This window comes from Bufo bufo, chromosome 5, assembly GCF_905171765.1.
Source record: "Bufo bufo chromosome 5, aBufBuf1.1, whole genome shotgun sequence".
NCBI classification, from domain to species: domain Eukaryota; kingdom Metazoa; phylum Chordata; class Amphibia; order Anura; family Bufonidae; genus Bufo; species Bufo bufo.
The window spans coordinates 375,043,002-375,066,141 of NC_053393.1; the positions used below are offsets into that span (position 1 = coordinate 375,043,002).

General features: G+C 42.7%; 1 protein-coding gene across 3 annotated transcripts in view; it reads left to right on the top strand.

Annotated features, from left to right (window-relative positions):
• LOC121001158 (desmoplakin) overlaps window positions 1–23,140 on the top strand; it is a 61,632-nt gene that overhangs the window by 24,418 nt on the left and 14,074 nt on the right. For all 3 annotated transcript variants that reach the window (XM_040432103.1, XM_040432104.1, XM_040432105.1), the window contains exons 2-17: window positions 2,901–2,997; window positions 7,335–7,483; window positions 7,618–7,786; window positions 10,081–10,209; window positions 10,398–10,448; window positions 10,676–10,837; window positions 11,407–11,511; window positions 13,207–13,302; window positions 14,365–14,490; window positions 14,681–14,833; window positions 15,365–15,519; window positions 19,025–19,151; window positions 19,235–19,475; window positions 20,817–21,049; window positions 21,398–21,564; window positions 22,598–22,736. In XM_040432103.1, coding sequence (XP_040288037.1) covers window positions 2,901–2,997; window positions 7,335–7,483; window positions 7,618–7,786; window positions 10,081–10,209; window positions 10,398–10,448; window positions 10,676–10,837; window positions 11,407–11,511; window positions 13,207–13,302; window positions 14,365–14,490; window positions 14,681–14,833; window positions 15,365–15,519; window positions 19,025–19,151; window positions 19,235–19,475; window positions 20,817–21,049; window positions 21,398–21,564; window positions 22,598–22,736 — 2,299 coding nt within the window. The remainder of the gene's footprint in view (window positions 1–2,900; window positions 2,998–7,334; window positions 7,484–7,617; window positions 7,787–10,080; window positions 10,210–10,397; window positions 10,449–10,675; window positions 10,838–11,406; window positions 11,512–13,206; window positions 13,303–14,364; window positions 14,491–14,680; window positions 14,834–15,364; window positions 15,520–19,024; window positions 19,152–19,234; window positions 19,476–20,816; window positions 21,050–21,397; window positions 21,565–22,597; window positions 22,737–23,140) is intronic.

Sequence of the window (23,140 nt, forward strand, 5' to 3'; positions counted from 1 at the left end):
CTAAGAACTCCCATATAAGTGAATGGAGCATTCTGGGAGGTGTAGTTGCACAACAGCTGGAGTCAGGGCCGGTTCTAGGTGAAATGGGGCCCTGGGGCGAAAAACAATAAGGGCCCCCCCCCCCCCATGACACTTGATGACTTTTACAGAAGAAACTGTATATTTTGGGGCACAGTGGAGGCTATATGTGTATAACATAAACATATTTCACATGAACACTTACAGTTACCTGACCCTTGGGGATCTCGGACACCACTTCCACACTTTGGCCGGGGGCTCGGCGGAGCTGATGTTGTGCTTTATCCTAATGAGAAAGATTTCATAATAAGGATTTGGAGAAGGGGCAGAGGGATAGCAGAGCAGGGAGAGGATGGAGCTGCTACTAGGGGGTCATACCATGGGGGAGTAATAAAGCCCATCATAATGCCCCCCCAGTAGAAATATCTCTCCTTATAATGTGCAAAAAATACCCCCTTGTAATGCCCCTAGTTGAGCTAATGTCCCCAAAGTGCTCCCATAATGTGCCAATGTAAAATACCCCTATATAGTGACCCCAGTAAATGCCCCCATAGTGCTCCTCTCCCCCCTAGTGCCCCCCATAATGTACGAGTATAAAATGCCCGATATATAGTGCACCAGTAGATGCCCTCAGTGTCCCTCATAATTTGTAAGCATAAAATACCCCTTCTCAGTGCCCCTGTAGATGACCCCATAGTAGTCCTCTCCCCCCTTCCCCATAGTACCCACCACAATGTGTCCCAGTATAAAATGCCCCTATACAGAACCCCCATATAAAATAACCGTTCTTTGTGGCCTCAGTAGATGCCCCTATAGTGTCACCAATAATGTGCCAGTAAGAAGTGCCCCCATAGATGTCCCCCAATCATGTGCCAGTAGCCTGAGCCCCCATCAACATGTGCCGGTAGCCATAGCCCCCCCCCCCCCCTATCATGTGCCAGTAGCCTGAGCCCCCCATCAACATGTGCCAGTAGCCATAGGCGGCCCCCCCCCTATCATGTGCCAGTAGCCATAGGGCCCCCCCTATCATGTGCCACTAGCCATAGGCCCCCCCTATCATGTGCCAGTAGCCATAGGGCCCCCCCTATCATGTGCCACTAGCCATAGGCCCCCCCCTATCATGTGCCAGTAGCCATAGGGCCCCCCCCTATCATGTGCCACTAGCCATAGGGCCCCCCTATCATGTGCCACTAGCCATAGCCCCCCCCCATCATGTGCCACTAGCCATAGGCAGCCCCCCCTATCATGTGCCAGTAGCCATAGGGCCCCCCCATCATGTGCCACTAGCCATAGGCGGCCCCCCCTATCATGTGCCAGTAGCCATAGGGCCCCCCCCTATCATTTGCCTGTAGCCATAGGGCCCCTCCCTATCATTTGCCAGTAGTCATAGGCGGCCCCCCATCATGTGCCACTAGCCATAGCCATAGCCAGCCGCCCCCCCAGTATTGTACAGAAAGAAAAAAAAAGAAAAAAAACACTTATACTTACCTCCTTGGCAGCGATGCGATGCAGGCCTCTTCTGGCCTGTGTCCCGCGCTGTGTACGGCTCAGGGGTCAGGCGGCGCGATGACGTCATCGCACCACCTGCGCCGGCCTCTGATAGGCTGCCGGTCTAGTGCCTGCAGCCTATCAGAGGAAGGGAAAGGGACACACCTCTCCCTCCCCTGCCGCACAGCCATCTGTATCGCTGTCCTGAGGACTGCGATACAGATGACTGGAGATGAGCGCTTTCACAATGGAAGCGCTCATCTCCTACTGACTGTCCTGCCTGTCTAAAGTTAGTTGCGGGCCGGCGCGAGGGGGCCCCTAAGGACTTGGGGGCCCGGGGGCAATTGCCCCCCTTGCCTCTATGGAAGCGCCGGCCCTGGCTGGAGTGACGGAGGCTGCTGAGCCCTGCCATAGACAGACTGTACACTGCTTTCTGCTCTACAAGACAACGACAGGGAAGACCACTAGATCAATGAACTGCTATGGCAGCAATTTATTTTATATGATATATCCATAGCAGAAAATCACAGTCATACAGAGTATTTAAAGAGAACCCATCACCATGAAATGCAGTGCAAATCTATCCCCGTGAACGGGTCTCAGTATAGGGGGAGGTGTTATCAGTGTCTGGCAGCTATCTCTGTATACACACTTACACAGAGAATGCTATCAATCACTAATAACTCCTCCCCTGTGTACTGAGAGCTGTTCATAGGGGTTGATTTAAGGCTTGTTTTACACTAATGTAATAGTTTGGGCAGGTTGTTCCGGCAGAGTACAGCCTGTTGGAGCTCTCTGGATCCAGCATAGCTGGACGTTACCAGAATGCCCGCCACCCCATTGACTATAATAGGGTCTGGCAGAGATCCATCCGCTCCCCGGAAAATACTGCGGGATTCGGCCAGAAAAAAAAAACACTGTACACAATGTTTTTTGCCCGGTCGAATCCACACATATTTGCTGGGGTATTAGCCGGATCTCATCCACATCCCATTACAGTTAATGGGGCCAGCGGGTATTGCAGTAATGTCTGGCTATGCCAGATCCAGGGAGCTCCACTGGGCTTTGGTTGCTGGAACAATTGCTCGTGTGAATGAAGCCTAATTTCGAAAGACGATCATAGGTCCCAGTCATTTTTGAGTGAATCCTGACTTACCGGAGTACCTGCATCATTACTCAAGTCATATATCTTCATGTTGAATTACCTTGTCTGTTTCATGCATTTGGTTTTAAAAATCTATAACTGGAACCCCAGGCTGCCATCCATATGTGTCTTGTTATGTGGCTCCACTGCCTGCGTCTGACTGTTACCTCTAGACCCACTATATTATGTCAGTAGTCAATGCTAATAAAGGATCAATTATTAATAAAATTTTATGTTTTATTTTTTTCAGACAAACAGGGACAATGTCTCGCCGTCCAAACACCGTGCAAGACATCCTACAGCATATATCCGATAGCTTAATCCGTGCTGAACTGATTGCAGCCCCAGTATGTATTGAGTCTCATTACAAGTACACAAGGGTGATAATACATATATGAAATGGACAACTTGTATGTTAAATGAAAAGCCAAAATGTCTGTAGTGCTCATAAATGTCGATTTTAAAATCAATGTTAAATATGCCACTTGTTAGCGGTGGTGTGCCTGCTTATCACAGAGGCTGAGCAGAATAATTTAGCCTCTAAAATCAGCTTCATGTCTTTGAAGTACTATATAAGGAGTGACTATATACAGTAGATATCTATAATCTGTTCATTCTATATTCTGTTCATATTTCTGTTCATTACATAATTATGTGACAACATATAAATATGAATAATAAGTAAAGACTAAAGCATCATTTCTGTTGCATGTTTGTGTCATGAAATCGGTCATTTATTTACTTTGTCATTTAGTTGTGTAATATTGCTAATTTGCACAATATTGGACTTTGGGCTATGCATAGCTAAGTACATAATTTAAACTTCTAAAATATAACATGGTATTGCCTCATACGCTATATTTAGCATATAAATGACATGTATGCTGTACCTTGTCTGATTTACTGCATGTCTTGGATGAAATAATCCATATATTAATAGTCTTTTGTTCATAGGTGCATTTATTGTACCAATATTTTGGAGTTGGGTTGTCTCATGGTGAAGCAGCTAATTACCATGGGCCTGGCTTCTGAAACCTGTGACTGTCATGTACCTAGCTGTAAACACAATGGCTATCAATTATTGGGGGGTGGGAGAAGGGTGAGCACCAGGATCATGAATACATCAGACTCATAACTGTGAGTTCTCCGTATTCTTCCAAATACTTAAAGGGTTTCTGTCATGAGAAATAACGTTATGTAGCTGACTGACAATAGCGATGTGCTAATGTCAGCAGTACATAACCGTATGCTTTATAACTCACTGCACCTGCGCAGAATACTAAACGGGACGGCGCAGGCGCGGGATTTACGTGATGATTAGGAGAACTCGAAAGCCAATCAACTGGACCTGGGCATGCCAAAGGGTGCGCAGACCAAGCCTCTAGGTGCTGAAGCAACGTCTTAATAGCACCTCGAGGCTCATTAGCATATTTTATAATTGCTCATTAGCATATAAAAGTCTTTACTTTAAGAGAACGGCGGCAGGCAGGGAGTTATAAAGCATACTGTTATGTACTGCTGACATTAGCCCATCGCTGTCAGTCAGCTACATAACATTATTTCTCATGACAGCGGACCTGTCACTCTATTTTGTTCTTAAAAGGGTTGCCCAGGGACATAAAAAAATTATTTTATCTGCAAATATAAATTAAGAAAACCTTAGTATAATTAAATTGTAAATACAGCTACATGGGCCCAATTTCATGCCACCTCTCGCGGTTCCAGAAGCTTGACTTTTGCATTTGTTTAGAAAAGGCAGGGAGGTTCCTCTCTGCGTGCATGTCATGCTTGAAAGGGGCTGCCCGCCTGGTTCTGTCCATTAGGTAAAGATCCCTTTACATAGTCCATGTATAGGCAATGATCAGGAACAAAGAGTTTGTGCTTGAAGCATTGGGCCGATATAGCGGTATTCACAATTAACTATATTAGTAAGTTTTATTCATCTATATTTGAAAAACAAGAAACCAGATTTTTATGTCTCTGGGCAACCCCTTGACGTGGGACAATATATTCTGGTGATAGATACACTTTTGCCAAAACACAGTATTACGTAATGACAAGATTACTAACAAACCCCCATATAATCACCATGTATGGTAATTTAAGGTCCCTTTATATGGAGCAGGCAATTGTAGGTAATGAACCATTCATTCCTAATAATTGCCTGATCATCAGTGGGGGTGAGAGCTGCATTTACATTCTGTATGGGAAAGAGCGATCCTATACAAATTCTCTGTGGACGTAAGATTTCTCTTTACACAGAACGATCTGCTGCCAAGATCTTAGGTGTGTTTTTTCTTAGGCTACTTTCACACTAGTGTTTTTGCTGGATTCGGCAGGGTTCAGCAAACAAGCTTCCGTTACTGATAATACAACCATCTGCATCCGTTCTTACTATCTTTAATGTAGCCAAGACTGAACCGTCATGAACTCCACTGAAAGTCAATAGGGGACAGATCCGTTTTCTATTGTGTCAGAGAAAACAGATTCTACCCCATTGACGTGCATTGTGGGTCATGACGGATCCGTCTTGCTCCGCATCCCAGTACGGAATGCATTTTGGAACATTCCGTTCTGTTTAGTTATGTTTTGTTCCCATTGACAATGAATGGGGACAAGGCGGAAGCGTTTTTTTTCCGGTATTGAAACCCTATGACGGATCTCAATACCGGAAAATATTAACGCTAGTGTGAAAGTAGCCTCATTCATGGGGTGACTGTCAGTACCTTTTCACACAGGACAATTATCAGAAACCTAGGTATGCTCCTTCCCGATATCTTCCCTGATCATTGGCCACTGTGAAGGGGCCTTTAAATGTGCCTTCAACAATATAAACAGAAGCAAAGATAAAGTAATCAATTATGACTCTAACAATATAACAATCCTCTCTCACCAACAAACACAATGCCTTTTACATTCTCCTGTGATTTAAGAAGATAGCTACAATTTTGTAAAAGTGATTGATAGATTATGTTTCAAACCAAGTGTAATAAACTAAATTCAGGTTTCTGAAATTGTCTGTATATGATATATCATCATACTAGTGGAACAGGTCTTACCTATAGGTATAGGCTTATTGTCAGGAATGAATGTTCCTATGAAAACTTGATCCCGACAACTGGCCTGTGTGAACGAGGAAGGGCTCATTCATCGGGTGAAAGCATCTTCAATGTGGCACGTAAAAGCATCATATTGTGCTGTGTGAACAGGGATCTCCTATTCAGAAACAATGAATCAGTATGGGGTGAAGCAATTACAGTAGCGATTGCTCGTCCCCACTCAGAGAAGACACCGTTGTCATCTCCACTCACAATCAGGCAATTATCGGGAACGTTTGGTTTGTCATTATGATTGCCCTTGAACCGGCCCATGGAAATGCAGCTTTTGGCTGAACATGCACGTTAGATAACTGTTGGCTCAATGCTTGTTTGGCAAACTTAGATATTTCCTGATCCCTCCATACAAATTAAAGGTTTCCTGAATGGGAAGAGGGGAGAAACCTGGTGCCAGACACCTCTGATAGCAACTTATTTCCTTGTAAACATAAGGATCCGGCATCCATCTGGTCCCATCCTTATCTGCCAGTGGAGAACCAGGAGGCTACTATACACATTAGATGATATGCTGGTGGCAAGTTAAAACAGTGGGTCCCACCAAATTTTATCTAATGTGTATGGCCAGCGTTAGAAGGGTAAGGTTGGTAAGTCTACTTTCACACTCGCGTTTTGGCTTTCCGTTTGTGAGATCTGTTCAGGGCTCTCACAAGCGGTCCAAAACGGATCAGTTTGCATTCTAATGCATTCTGAATGGAAAAGGATCCGCTCAGAATGCATCAGTTCAGTCTCCATTCTGCTCTTGAGACGGACACCAAAACGCTGCTTGCAGCATTTTGGTGTCCGTCTGAGGAAACTGAGCCAAACGGATCCGTCCTGGCACACAATGTAAGTCACTGGGGACGGATCCGTTTTCACTGACACAATAGAAAACGGATCCATCCTCCATTGACTTTCAATGGTGTTCAAGACGGATCCATCTTGGCTATGTTAAAGATAATACAAATGGATCCGTTCTGAACGGATGCAGACGGTTGTATTATCTGAACGGATCCGTCCATGATGAATCCGCACAAAACTCGAGTGTGAAAGTAGCCTAAAAAGAAAAAGAGAAGGTGGGGAGAATAGCTAGTGAAGATAAAGCTGCTGGAGCATGTGGTTCATGCACCACTCTTCTTTGACCAGGGTTTTCAATACAGGGCTAAAGCACTAAACTGAATTTTGGCCCCACGTGAAGGAGAGTCTAACTATAATTCTTGGTGAAGGAATTTGCACATAGGTGTATAGAGAAGTGGTGTGAGATATTTAGCATAGAGGTACAGAAGCAATGTACTGTCCACTTTCCTTTTCCCAGTCTGATGGGAGTGTTTCATTGCTCTTTTATGTATTCTCACATCAGTCTAAACTTTTATTAACTATAAGATCGCTTTCCTGTTGGGATAATGTTGTTTTTTTTTAACTCAAAACAGTTCAAATGCAATAATAATAGGCAGATAATAATTATTTATCCCACATTTTATATTTTCTGTTGTTTTTTTTTTTTTAAGTGATTGGCATGAAACACATTTTCCCTGCAACATATATCACTTTAGCCATAGCATAACCAATAATATAGGCATTTTATTTTCCAGGAGCTAAAATATGGTGATGGAAGCCAGCTCGTTCGCAATAGAGAACTGGAAGAATGTCTTGGGGGAGCCCAGGAAGAGATGGAGATGGTTGAAGGCCTGATCAAGGAGATGAGAATGATGGGACAGCCATGTGACTCCTACCATAGGAAGTATGGTCATGCAAAAGCTAGTAGACATGATGTTTTGTCTGATAACGGGGAAAACTGAACACATAACAGAATGAAATGGAATTTGTTGCTGCTGTGCTTTGGTTTGTCTAAAAATATTATCTTGTATTTTGTAGATTGCTTCAGCTTTATGACCAGATGCGTGCCCTTGACAAAGCCATTCATGGTCCACGTATGCGCAAAGGATCTAAAGGTGGTGGATTTTCTTCCCAGAGTGGCTCTGGATGGGATGATTACACAAAGAGGATCACTACAGAGACCTTAAATCAAATTCGGCAGCAAAGAGTAAGTAGTGACTTTGTACATAAGATGCCAACATTGTGCCGAGAATCGTTCTCAACCAAGTTTACTTACAAACCTCTTATAGCATTTATTCTACAAAAAATGTTTCACTAAACTTAATGTATCTTAATTGCCCTAGAACAATGTGGTAATCTTGCTTGAGTGACCATACCTATTAACCGTGATGTTTCTAGGCAATATGCCAGGACAGGTGATTCAGAAGACCAGCTACTGTATTTTGTCTCGGCATGATAAAAAATAAAAAAAGAAGTCCTATGTGGCTGTGTGTGTAAAATGGCTGCTCTTCTTGGATATCTGCCATAATGCCTTGGGTGTAGGTGTTCCAGCTCATAGCATGTTACTTCATCTCAACATGTGCAACTCTAAATTATACATTAGTCTGGTATCTCTCCACCCAAACAGTTTTACAGAATGAGGACTAGATGTGCAAAGCTTTAGGTTCTGGATTTTGCATACAGTACATGAATCATTATATTCTTTCTTATTTTGCAACATTTACAGAGCTTTTCTATGACTTAAAGGGTTTCTATCACTTCGTTTCACCTATTTAGCTTTCAGACACTAGCGATCCGCTAGTGTCTGCTTTATCTAACCATCCTAATATAAGAGCTTATTGTCCTGCCGTTTAGCTAAAAAAATAACTTATATAGATATGCAAATGAGCCTCTAGGTGCTATGGGGGCGTGATTAGCACCTAGAGGCTCCGTCTACCTTAACAAACTGCCGCCGCCCAGCGCGTCCCTCCAGCCCGCCCATCTCCTCCGGAATGCGATGCTCCTCGTATTCGGCGCATGCGCAGTGAATGTCTGATCGCTTCCCTGCTCAGACATCTCCACTGCGCCTGTTCCTCGGAGCACTATGACGTCATCGGCGCAGGCGCAGTGGAGATGTCTGAGCAGGGAAGCGATCAGACATTCACTGCGCATGCGCCGAATACGAGGAGCATCGCATTCCGGAGGAGATGGGCGGGCTGGAGGGACGCGCTGGGCGGCGGCAGTTTGTTAAGGTAGACGGAGCCTCTAGGTGCTAATCACGCCCCCATAGCACCTAGAGGCTCATTTGCATATCTATATAAGTTATTTTTTTAGCTAAACGGCAGGACAATAAGCTCTTATATTAGGATGGTTAGATAAAGCAGACACTAGCGGATCGCTAGTGTCTGAAAGCTAAATAGGTGAAACGAAGTGATAGAAACCCTTTAAATACTGATGACCTATCAGGTGGTGGGGGGTCTGACTCCCATCACCGTCACCGATCTGCTGATAGAAAGAGCTGCATCGTGTAAGAACTAGCCAGGGGCGGATTGGCCATAGACCTTATAGGGAAATTTCCTGGTGGGCCGATGCCCAGGGGGCCGTCTGGGCCCTCCTCACAGTAGGTCAGTGGAAGTTTTTGGGGATGTATTTTGTGCTGCTGGCAGTATTTTGTAATGGACTGTGGTATTTGGCTCTGTTGGGATGGTATAATGTGGCACAATATGGTATTGCTGGCCCTGCCTTCCATCAAAATGGGGCCACTTTTAGTATTTTTTCCAGGGCCACTTTAAGTTCCCAGTCCACCCCCTGGAACTAGCACAGCCAGGAGCAGACTGGGAACTTAAAGTGGCCCTGGAAAAATGCTAAAAGTGACCCCATTGAGAGAAGACGGGGCAACACAAGTAAGCAGGGACACTATAAGTAGGCGGGGCCTGCAATACCATAGTGCAGCACAAAATACTGCTTCACCAGAACCAAATACCACAGCGTAGCACAAAATACTGCTGCCCTCACCACAGTAATCAACTGTATCACTGACCTGAGGACGGTGATGCATTTAAATTTAGGAGTGCACTGGCGGTATTGGTCAGGTTCATACGTGCCTGATGCTCCTAGCATTAATTAATACTGGGAGCATCAGATCGCTATGTACACAGCTGGCGGGGCGGCCATGAGGAGGGCTCAGGTGACTCCCCACTGGGAAATTCTGCTCTGCTAAATTCTCTTCAGCCTGGCAGCTCAGGGAGCATGTCCTCTCTGCTGCAGCTATCTTTAATTGCCACAGCTTCTAACAGAACATATGGCTGGTGGCAGTTGAAGATTTAAACTGAGCACGTTCGACCAGCTCAGTGAGATTGACAAAAAAACGAAGGAAAACCACAAACAGCAGGTGGCGCTATACAGATACATTTTATTGACTAGCTCACAGGCTATACAATTTTTTTTTTTTTTTAAAGCTTGAGGCAACCTATACTTTTTGTTAATTCTCTTAACTCTTTATTTTCTTTCTTATAAATTTAGCGTCAAATGGAAATTGTTGATTGGGGATTCGATGCCGCTTCTGTAGAACAGCAGATTGGTAGCCACAGAAAATTCCACAACGCCATTGCTGACTATCGGTGGGAGCTGGACAAAATCAAAGTAGATCTGGTAATTAATCAGCATCATGAATACAGATAATAAAATCTGCCATTAGTTTGTACTTCCAGCTGCTGACAAAGGTCTATAGGACAGAACCGTTTAATGTACTAACACATCTAATGATTTTGTTATGATTAGAATATTTATATTTGAATTTAGTGTTGGCGTTAATGTAAGGTCTTCTTTTATTTCTCTAGCGTGAAAAGGGAGCAATTTATCAACTAGAAGAAGAATATGATGCGTTGCTGGTAAGGAGCAATTCTGAACACTTGTTCCACTATTTTGCACTCGTTAGAGGGGATCTCCACGTAAGTTGTAGGTTGTGCTCATGTGGTGCCCCATCATTATAGCTGTGTAACCAGAGTGGAATGCAGAGACTGACTGAGAGGAGAACTCAGTTTACAAAGCCGTATGTTCATCAAGGCCATACATTTATTTATTCTCATTCTAATATTCATCTGTTTCACAAACTTAGAAACTCTCGTTTGAAAGAATGGATCAGCTGCGTCAGCTGCAGAACATCATTCAGGCCACATCTAAGGAAATCATGTGGATCAATGATCGAGAGGAAGAAGAACTCGTCTATGATTGGAGTGACAAGAACACTGACATTCCAAGGAAGCAGGAGTCATTCTCTGTAAGTGCTTTGACCATTCTGTTGGGTTTCTGTGCTTTTGGCGGCAAGATTATCACTGTTCTAGAGGGTAAGAACACCAGAATCTCCATGAGAACCTAACAGATCCCATTATAAACTGATTTTTTATAAGTCAAGATTCATTAGGACCTACCTTAAAACAGATCCATCATACCAGCCATGGATCTCATAGGAACAGATGAAGACCATTTATGTTGTAGAGGGGACTAAAGATACAATAGATATTTCTACACAGTAATTTTCCTTTAATAAGGAAATAATTGTGCTGGATTAGCGAACAGCCTGGAATATTGTGGAGACTATTATTAAAATTTATACTTGTATGAGCGGAGAGTCGCTATGAAGATGTCCCATAATCATATTGCTGATAATTGTCTATACCCTATGAGTTACAGCATATTATTAAAGGCTTGACAAAGCTTACAGTGATTACTTCCTTAGGATTTTAAATGCAGCATTTGGAGTCACTAGTGAAAATAACCAAAAATCATACTTTTCTTCCCCTTGTCATCAGCTACCTGCTCCTCAACTTTTATTTTCTTATTCTCCAGAAACTTATGAGTCAGTTGGAGGTAAAGGAAAAAGATCTGAACAAACTGAAGCTAGAAAGTGACCAGCTGATCATGAATCAACATCCAGCAGCAGACAATATTGAGGTAGGGTTATGGTAAAGGTGAAAGATCCCTCTAATCTACAGAACTCTGGAATGAGGTCATTGGTTTTGACAAGAAATCCCAGTAAGTGCTCTCCAGTACACAATACACGCTGAACTTGCATCTTTTGCTCCATGGTAACTACTCATTAGAAAGATATTCAGAGTGCCTAATGGAAAAATTTCAGCCACCCCTGTGATTACTATTTGGGGGCTTTTAAGTAGAAATATACCGTAGGTATGGTGCGCTAAGGTTGTAGTGTTTGTCAGTCTTCACAGGGCATCATAATGTCTGGTTTTCGCTAGGAGCGCAAAGAAAACCTTCTACATTACTGATCTTGACAAATCCATTTTAAGCCAAATCTCAATATTGTGTTACATGTGCCTCTGACAAGATAAGAGTCCAATGGGTTTGTTCAGTTAAAGGCTGCTTTGGCATTATTTCAGGCATCAAAAGATGACCACACTTAATGTGCCCATAAATGTAAGAGCAAAGTCAGCTAAACCTGGTGACTATGTTATGTGCATGCGGGTGTGCCGATTCTGCCCTGATAGATGATGTCAGAGGAAGGAAGAATAAAGAGCCCTTTACACATACCGAGAATCCGACAGATAATCGCTAATGAGTGTTCATAGGAACGTTCAATAACGATTATCTGGTGGTGTAAAGGTGCTGCCAATTACCCGATGAATGGGCGAAACGCTTGTGATCGTTTGCGTAGGCACCTAAATCGTTGTTTGCCGGCAGCAGAGCAGGTTTAGACATCACAATGAGTCTCTATGGGAATGAGCCATGGCATTAGCAATCAGTCCTCCCCATACTGTGGAGGAGATCGCTGCATGCAGGTGTCTCCACTGATGATCAGGCATTTGCCAGGAAGGAACGCTTCCTTTTGGACAATCGCCTGCTGAACTGTCCCCTCTAAAGGGACCTTTAGGGCACATTTACATGTGCTGAAGACCAGCCAATTGTTGGGAAAGAAGCTTGCTCAATGGAGGTGAAGCATTGCATTTACATGCACCGATCACCTCCACAGTATGAGAATGAGGGATTGCTATTGTGATTGCTCATCTTCATACAGCTGCAATGTGTCTGGGCAGCAGATCGCTGTTTAGACAGCATGATCTGCTGCCCAGAAAAGATCATTTAGGTGCTTGAACGAACGACAGGATCACCTGATAAACGAGCGTTTGCAGGAAAGTTTGTTCCCGATAATCTGCCCGTCTAAATCCCTATTTAGTCATGTTGAATTTTAATATGCCAGATCTTTTATTCTCTTGGGAGATATGTTGTCAGCAGAGGTGTCTGGAAGGGGCTTACTCCCTCCCCCACTGAGAAACCAAGCAAATGTCTGAGGAGTCAGGAGGAATAGATGTCATGAGTGTTAGGCTGGCAGTTATTGTGATTGTATGGCTAGCTTTAGATGGACACTGGTAATGATCAATGGTCACTGCATTTAACTCATTGTTGCTGCTGGGGAAATGAAGCAGTACACAGTGCTAATTGAAATTCAATGCATGAGTCCTCTTGAGCAATAAATACACTTTATCGCAGTGTGGCAATGTGGTGGAGTGACCTCCACAGTTACCTAGAATTACCTAACAGAGGATCAGAAAACTGCCTTGTCTAAGCCAGACAACCCCTTGAATGAATATTGTGTTCATTCTATCTTTACTAATATTGGCTATTCTTTCTCAGGCTTACATGGATACCCTGCAGACTCAGTGGAGCTGGATTCTTCAAATTACCAAATGCATTGATGTTCACCTGAAAGAAAATGCTGCCTACTTTCAAGTAAGCTATTATGTGTTGTAATTGCTGTTACTCTCTAAAAACTCAATGACTGTTTGTTACCAATAAGACTACAAGTCGTGTCATCCATACCTGAAGACATTTGAAAGTGTTCCTATAATTTTAAAGGGGTTTTATGGGTGTTTAACATTTATGCCTATCCTCATGATTGGTCATCAATACCTGATCGTTGGGGGTCAGACACTCGGCACCCCCGCTAATCAGCACTCCAATGAGCATACATAGGAAAGCAGCTGTACTTGGTATTGCAGTTCAGCCCCATCTATTGAATGGGGCTGAGCTGCGCCTAGGTCTTGTGACTGATGTACGTGACGTCAATGGCCTAGGAAGAGGCCACGATGCTCAAGGAACACTGCGGTCTCTTAGAGCAGCTGATCGTTGGGGTTGCCTCTAATACCAATGTATGTGTATTGTGGGGACACTTTCACTCTTTTTTGGATAGATATTGATAATACATATATGTGTATAAATCTTTCCCCTATTTCCCTTTCAGTTCCCTGTTTTACTTTGAAAAACATAAATGAAAAATTACCATATATAAAACTAGACCAGGCAGGCAGAGGATGCGCCAAATTTATCACAGTGGCACAAGCTGTGTGATAGATGTGGTGCGTCTTTCTAAACATTATTCTCTTTGTTGCCAACATTTTGCAATGTTTTCCATGTTCTTTTGTCTAAAGCATTTTCATTTCTAGACACCTTTTGATATATGGATTCTTCATTATATAACATGTCCCAAGCTAAAGTATTTAGCTATTAAAGGGGTTGACCCATCGGGGTTGACCCAGCCGGGCCTTGTTCTTGACATAGATACTCTTCCCACCTCTGGGACCCACTCCTATGGGACAATGATGACATATCGTAGCGATATGCCATCAATGTGTCAAATGGGACAACCTCTTTAAATCTATTCGACAACTCTACTATAAATTCCTATGCATGATAAAAATAATAAACTCTCATTAAACATAATCTTACTAATGTGTTATTTGTTCAATTGGAATATTTTCTTTCAGTCTCGCTCTTATTATCATTTGTTTTCAGTTTTTTGATGAGGCAGAGGGCACCCAGACTTACTTAACAAACCTTCAAGACACTATTCGGAAGAAGTACCCATGTGACAAAAGCATGCCGTTGTCACGCGTCCTGGAAATGATTAAAGATTTGGAGGTATGATTCTGACCTTCATTTCTACTACATCACCAAGCAGGCCCAGACATCTCCACACTATATATATATATATATATATATATATATATATATATTTACTCTATGGCAGATTATCAAATGAACTAATTGAATGCTACTTACTGGCTAGTGGGGTTTGTGTGGTTAAAAGTTGATTTCCTCTCCTTTACAGAAAGAAAGAGACAAAATTAATGAATACAAACGACAGGTTCAAAATTTGGTTAATAAATCCAAGAAAATAGTACAGCTCAAGCCAAGAAACCCGGACTACAGAAGAGACAAACCAATCGTTCTCAAGGCTCTTTGTGACTACAAGCAGGACCAGGTACCATATATTATTTGGTTCAATTTTCATTAGATGGCACGTAAATAATAGAAGCAGAGAAATGTGTGTTTGGATTTACACAGGGGCCACTTGAGAGTCTTCAGATAAAGATAAAGCAGTTCCCTAATTTGTTAATGTAGTTTCATTCAATGACTGATGCTTAGATAAGTGTGAATGTATTTTCACATACAAGAAAATAGATAACGTCACTTGCAATGTTTTGATGGACTTTGGAAAGTTATCTGCAATAGGAATTCAGCAGAAATATCAGTGCCATGTAGACCTTTGTAACAGCAAACTATGCCCAATGAACGATGATCATCCTGCAACATAGTGATTACATTCTGCTACATGCCACTGATATCTCTGGTGACTTTCTACTACATATATCTGGAATAAATTGACACTTATGTAAGCATGAACAATTTCCATGTTGAACCAACATTTGATATTCATCAGTGTGCACTTATTTATTAAAAAATGTATGAAATGGTTTACTACAATGAATTGGATGACTTTTTTTTCACACAGAAAGTTATACACAAAGGAGATGAATGCATCTTGAAGAATAATTCTCAGCGCAGCAAATGGAACGTGACTGGTCCTGGTGGGCTAGACATGGTGGTTCCTTCTGTCAGTTTGATTATCCCACCACCAAATCCAGGAGCTGTAGACCTGTCTTCCAAGTAAGTTCATTTTAAATGTTCTCACTGATAAGTAACATGCCATTAACCCTTTCCCGACCAGCGCCGTAATAGTACAGCGCTGGCCGGGTCTTTAAAGATGGTGCCCTGAGCGGATGCCATAGGCACAGGTGGCCTGCTGTTTGTTTCTTTGTGAATGACAGGAGGCTGCTGCACAGTATTTCCGATGGAGCCCTTGCCTGTAATAGGGCTCCATAGAAAACTAGCAATTTTCCCATAGACTCCAATGCTAGTGCATTGAGGTCTATGAGAAGAGCAATCTAATGACTGCTTGTTATAGTTCCCTATGAGAACTATAAGAAAGTGTAAAAAATATATATATAAAAAACATAAAAATTTTAATCCCCCTCTTTTCCCAAAATAAAAATAAAACAATTTTTTTTTTAAAAATACACATCATGGGTGTCGCCATGTGCGAATATCCATAGTATAAAAATATATTCCCTATACGGCAAACAGCAAAACGGAAAAAAGCGTCAAAATGGCCCATTCGAAAAAGTCATTCATACACACCAGAATGGTATCAATAAAAATGTCATATCGCCCCGCAGAGGCGTATCTAGTGAAAATGGCGCCTATGGCAAGCACTGAAACTGCGCCCCTGTCAAAATATTTTAAACCCATCTTTCAGATAACCTTAACAAAAAAAAAAACACGATAGCTCTTTTGTAGAACCCCCATAAAAACTTACAGTTACTTGACTTGGCCCTTGGGGATCTCGGACGCCACTTCAACACTTTGGCCGGGGGCTCGGCGGAGCTGATGTTGTGCTTTAACCTAATGAGAAAGATTTCATAATAAGGATTTGGAGAAAGGGCAGAGGGATAGCAGAGCAGGGAGAGGCTGGTGCTGCTACTAGGGGGTCATACCATGGGGGAGTAATAAAGCCCACCATAATGCCCCCCCAGTAGTAATAATTCTCCTTATAATATGCAAAACATTTGTAATGCCCCCAGTTGAGCTAATGTTCCCATAATGTGCCAATATAAAATACCCCTTCTCAGTGCCCCCGTAGATGACCCCCATAGTGCCCCCCCCTTCCCCATAGTACCCACCATAATGTGTCCCAGTATAAAATGCCCCTATACAGAGCCCCCATATAAAATATCTTCTTTTTTAGCCTCAGTAGATGCCCCTATAGTGCCCCCCAATAATCTGCAGTAAGATGTGCCCCCATAGATGCCCCCAATCATGTGCCAGTAATAAGAGCCCCCCCACCATCATGTGCCAGTAGCCAGAGCCCCCCCATATCATGTCAGTAGCCAGAGCCCCCCCATATCATGTGTCAGTAGCCAGAGCCCCCCATATCATGTGCCAGTAGCCAGAGTGCCCCCAATCATGTGCCAGAAATAAGAGCCCCCCCACCATCATGTGCCAGTAGCCAGAGCCCCCCATATCATATGCCAGTAGCCAGAGCCCCCCCATATCATGTGCCAGTAGCCAGAGCCCCCCCCATATCATGTGCCAGTAGCCAGAGCCCCCCCCCCCACCATGTGCCAGTAGCCAGAGCCCCCCCATATCATGTGTCAGTAGCCAGAGCCCCCCCATATCATGTGTCAGTAGCCAGAGTGCCCCCATATCATGTGCCAGTAGCCAGAGTGCCCCCATATCATGTGCCAGTAGCCCCCCATATCATGTGCCAGTAGCCCCCCTTATCATGTGCCAGCCCAGTAGTCCCCCCTTATCATGTGCCAGCCCAGTAGTCCCCCCTTATCATGTGCCAGCCCAGTAGTCCCCCCTTATCATGTGCCAGCCCAGTAGCCCCCCTTATCATGTGCCAGCCCAGCCCAGTAGTCCCCCCTTATGTGCCAGCCCAGTAGCCCCCCTTATGTGCCAGCCCAGTAGCCCCCCTTATCATGTGCCAGCCCAGTATTGTACCTATATAAAAAAATAAAAAAAAATAATACACTTATACTTACCTCCAGCAATGCGATGCGATGCAGGCCACCTCTTCCGTCTGTGTGTCCCTCGCTATACGGCTCAGGCGACGCGATGACGTCATCGCGCCATCACCGGCCTCTGATAGGCTGCCAGCACTAAGCCGGCAGCCTATCAGAGGAACAGGAGGGGACACACCTCTCCCTCCTCTGCCGCAGCACAGACAGGCATCTGTATTGCCGTCCTGAGGACGGCAATACAGATGACTATGGAGATGAGCGCTTCCGCAATGGAGGCGCTCATCTCCTGCTCTGCCCTGCCGCCGGCAACAAAAACTATACATAAAAGGTATCGCCGGTTTCGTATTGACCTGTAGAATGAAAGTAACTGGTCAGTTATATCGCACATCGAATATCATAAATAAAAAACCCGTAAAAGTGTGGTTGAATTGCTTTTTTTTTGCAATTTCACCCCATTTGGATTTTTTTTCCTGCTTCCCACTACATCATATGCAATTATTAAATGGTGGAATTGGAACGTACAACTTGTCCTGCAAAAAACAAGCCCTCGTATGGCTATGTGAACAGACGAATAAAAAAGTTATGGCTCTAGGAAGGCAGGGAGCGCAAAACGAAAAAAACTAAAAAATCTCTGGGGTAGAAAGGGTTAAAGGGGTTTTCTAAGATTTTAATCATGATGACCTCTAGATAGGGCAGTATCTGACCAGTGGGGGTCTGAAACCCGGGACCCCCATCTATCAGCTGTTGTAGTAGTAGTAGTAGTTGCACCACTGCCTTCTCCACCATTTCCTAGGCCAGTGATGACATGTTCATTGGTCAAATGGCCTAGGCACAGCTCAGCCCCATTGAAGTAAATAAAGCTGAGCGTAATACCAAGCACAGCCACTGTACAATGTATGGCGCTGTGTTCGGTAAGCACGCAGAAGCCCGCTGCGCTCACAGGAGCTCCGGTGCCTTCTCAAACTGCTGATCGGCAGAGGTCCCAGATGTCGAACCCCCACCAATCAGATACTGATGACCTATCGAGAGTTAAAATCTCGGAAAATCCTTTTAAGGGTCCATTCACACGTCCGTAAGTGTTTTGCGGATCCGCAAAACACGGACACCTGCAATGTGCGATCTGCAATTTGCGGACTGCACATCACAGACACTATATAATAGAAAATGCCTTTTCTGGTCCGCAATTGCGGACAAGAATAGGTCATGTTCTATCTTTTTCAGGAACGGAATTGCGGATCCCGAAAAAACTGATGCGGATCCCAAAAATGCGGATGCGGATCCCGGAAATGCGGATTTGCATCTGTTCCAGCCCTATTGAAAGTGAATGGGTCCGCAAATTGCGGAACGAATGCGGACCCAAATTACGGACGTGTGAATGGACCCTAAGTGCCGGAGTTAGTTTTGGCTTTCTAAGCCTGGCCATGTATGGTCTGATTGGATGGAATGATCTAGTAACTGACCATAAATCCAGCTGTTTATAGCTTCCTCTAGACTAGATATTGAACGCTTGCTACTAAAATTGAAATTCTTCTACTTGTTTCATTCTCTTGAGCATAAATATAACATAACTTGTGTTTTAAATACTTCAGAATAGAGCAGTTTTATGAAGCAATTCTGGCTCTCTGGAACCAACTTTACATCAATATGAAGAGCTTGGTGTCATGGCACTACTGCATGATTGACATAGAGAAAATTAGGACCATGACAATTGCTAAGGTAGAAGTTTAAACCACTCATATTCAATTAATACAATATCATTTATTTAAGTATGTTCCTAAATCTATAACTTCCTATTACAGCTGAAGACCATGCGCCAAGAAGACTACCAAAAGGTTGTTACCGATTTGGAAATACATTATCAGGAGTTCATGAGAAACAGCCAGGGTTCAAACATGTTCGGTGAAGAAGACAAAAGGAAAATGCACAGTCAGTTTTCTGAAGCGCAGAAACATTATCAGACCCTGGTGGTACAGCTCCCTAGCTACCAAACTAAGGAGACCACGTACATCAAGACAAGACCACCACCACAAATAAACACCTGTAAGTAGATACAGTATGTGCTACACTGCTAATTTGCTAACACAACCTAATCCTTAAGGCTGTATTAGACAGCCAGATCAGGCGGATGATTGTCGGAAGGGAAGTGTTCCTTCCCAGCAACTGCCTGCTCGTTAGAGGAGGAGACTGCTTCTATTACATGCAGCGATCTCCTCCTCAGTATATGGAGGGGTGATCATTATGCCATTGCTCTTCCCTACATTGAATCATTGTTTGTCGGCTGCAGATCGTGATTAGACACCACGATCTGCCGCCGGCTAACAATGATTTTTAAACCTGTTAAAAGATTTGGATTGCTCGATGAACGAAAGTTTGCTCGTTCATTGGGTAATCATCGGCAGTATTAGACTGCCTGATGATCGCTAATGAGTGTTACTACGAACGCTTGTTAACGATCATCTGGTAGACAATCTGTCTAATACAGCCTTTCCTGTACACCCAAAGCTTAGGGCCATTGTCATAATGTTGAATTATCAGTATGATTTTGGAGAACAGGGCTAAACCAAAGTACTTAGACAAAATGATTCAATCATGGAGATAGACTCAAAGTGATGACCTCTGTGCATTAAATTCAAGCTGTCATAGATTCTAAAAATAATATACAGTGTTTATTACTGGACTCCAGGTAATATAAATATAGTAATTTAAGGCCTCATGCATGAAACCATTTTCAGGATCCGTATTACATGCATAGTCGAGTCATATTATTATGACCACCAGCTAGTATCCAGAACAACCACCATGTGCAGCATGGACAGCAGCTAGATGGGATGGGAGTGACTGAATAAGGTCCTGGCAGGTTGTCACAGGTATCTGGAGCCATGCTGACTGCAGTACATCCCACAGCTGCTTGAGGGTGTGTGAGGAAGATCCATTGAGCGAACACGACAATTGAGGTGGTACCACATATGCTCAATTGGGTTCAATTCTGGGGAATTAGGGGGCCAGGGTAGTACTTTGAAGTCTTCATCATGCTCTTCCAAACATGCATGCAAACCTCTATATTTTCATGTGGTGGTATATGCATCATCAGATGATATATCTTCTAAGGGATACAGTTTACTATTTTGCGCTATATTAAAGGCTGAAAAGCACAATAGTGGTTTTTTGCTATTATCTGAGCCTAGTTTCATCCAACTGTATATCTAAATGTTCATGGACCATAGTTGTCCTAAAACTAGGCTAAATAAGTCTTTTTGTCAGGTCCCAAATATGTCTTAGTAAAGTTGGTATGTGTATGTACCTCTTAATATTTGGATTTCATGACTATATCAGCATTTTATGGTTCCTTAACATCTTTGTATCTTTATTATTTCCTTTCAGCTGAAAGAGTTGAAGTTGTTACCCAAACTTCTGCCTCAAATGTAAAAGGAGGTAATATTTCTACTACTGTAGTAGACCATGACAGGCTGAAGCAAGAGAACTGGTTGTTGCTAGAGCTACAAAAGATCCGCCAGCAACTGGAGATCCACGAGACAAGGCTTCTGCAAAGGAATGTCTACAATGTTGACCAAGAAACCCTCAGAGATTTGTCTTACAGAATAAACGATATAGGGGTATGTCAATATTAAAGATGAGTAATTAATTTTATGCTTTTATATTGCGCTTAAAGGAGATTTTCCAAGGTAATAATACTAAAGGTCAGAAGTTGGACACCTACCAACTTCATATTAATATCCCATCCTAAGGATAGATCATCGATATTAAAGTCTTGGAAAAACACCTTCAATATCTGGAGTTATGATATTTGTATATGAAAAAAATGAAAATGGTTTGCAAGTTATGGAGGTATTCTCTGGATTCTTATGTATTTTCATGATGAGTAGGGCATCCTTATAGTTTTTTATTTTGGTGTTATATGTTATATATAATTCTGGTGTCTTTCCTCTGCCTATATTTGACAGTCTTTGAGAGGAGATGGACAGAACATATCAGCCCAAATTATCAAGATTAAAGAGATGATCCTGAGCTTAAAAGACTCCGACAAGTCATCGTATTTCCAGTCTGAGCTGAATGCACTATTAAAGAAAATGGAGAATATTCAAGGCTTCTCTGCAGACCATTCAGAAAGGTAGAATAGAGCATTATTACAATTCGAACGCCATACGCATAACTATGGTGGTTTAATAAATCTTAGTCTTATTACTATATTTATGTTTTATAAGAGATTTCAGCAATCTGCACTGCCATATAAAGCATCCAAGCAACCTTATGTTTGAAAGATCACCATAAAACAAACCCAGAATTATACTACATAGCGATTTAATGGACTAGCTTCCTCAAAAGGCCACAAGTAATAACAAGTATGATAATAATACTGCAAAATTCCATTAATTTGGTACTTGATGGTCTGGCAAAGGGAACATTCCCCTGCCAGATGATTGTGATTTTTTTTTATTCTAGTCCAACATTTAAGTCCCATTAAAGGTCCATGTTGGACGGTCCACAGAATCTTTTGACGCTATTTATATTTTACATAGTAACATAGTTTGTAAGGCTGAAAACAGACATCTGTCCATTCAGTTCCGCCTGTTATCCTGCAAGTTGATCCAGAGGAAGGCTAAAAAACCCTGTGAGGTAAAAGCCAATTTTCTTCATTTTAGAGGGAAAAAAATCCTTCTCGAATCCAGACAGCCAATCAGAATAACTCCCTGGTTTAAGGACTTCTCCAAAAATCTAATAACTATAGCCTGTAATATTATTACACTCCAGAAATTCATCCAGGCCCTTCTTGAAGTCTTTTATTGAATTCACCATCACCACCTCTTCAGGCAGTGACTCACTGCTCATAGTCTCACTGCTTTTACCGTAAAGAATCCTCTTCTATGTTTGTGTCCACTCATCACTGTCACAGTCCTAGGGATAGATGATGGGAGAGATCTCTGTACTGACCCCTGATATATGTATACATAGTTATTAGATCTCCCCACTAATAATAATATTATGCACTAGCATTATACAGCATATGGGAAATAAACCTATGGAACAGAACTTCATATTAAACAGCTTTACTTTCAACCAGAAAATTAGTGTGCAGTCTTCATTCTTTAGACAGGTATCTTCTATTATATGCCTGCTAATTATTTTCATTATGTGCCCTTAAGACTCCAGTCACTGAAAATTCTACTCCAGAGTATTCTTCAGACTGAAGATCTGATAAAGGTTTCTGAAGCTCGATTAACAGAAGAAGAAACCATTTCCCTTGATCCAGCAAAAGTTGAAGCATGTAGAAATGTGCTGAAGGTAAGGAAAATGCCAGAGGGCACACTTAATTGTCTTTAAATGCAAGTCTCCCTTTCTCTTTTGTATGTGGGCTCAGATTTGATTGACTTAAAGTGAATGTCCAGCCTTCTTGACCTCTACCAATCTGATATTAATGACAAGAAATTAATTAACACAGAATGCTGAACATGTAAACAACACTGTATTAAAAGGTGGACATTCATTGCAGCTGAAAGCATGGGGTTAAAGGGTTTTTTCGAGCTGAGGATAGGCCATCAATATCAAATCAGTGGAGGTCCAACACCCTTCACCACCACTGATCAGATGTTGGCTCAGCTGGTAGCACAGCTTCGTTCAAAGTGTAGTGGTTGTCAGGTTACTGCACCTCAGCTTCCATTCACTTCAATGGGAACTGCAGTAACCCA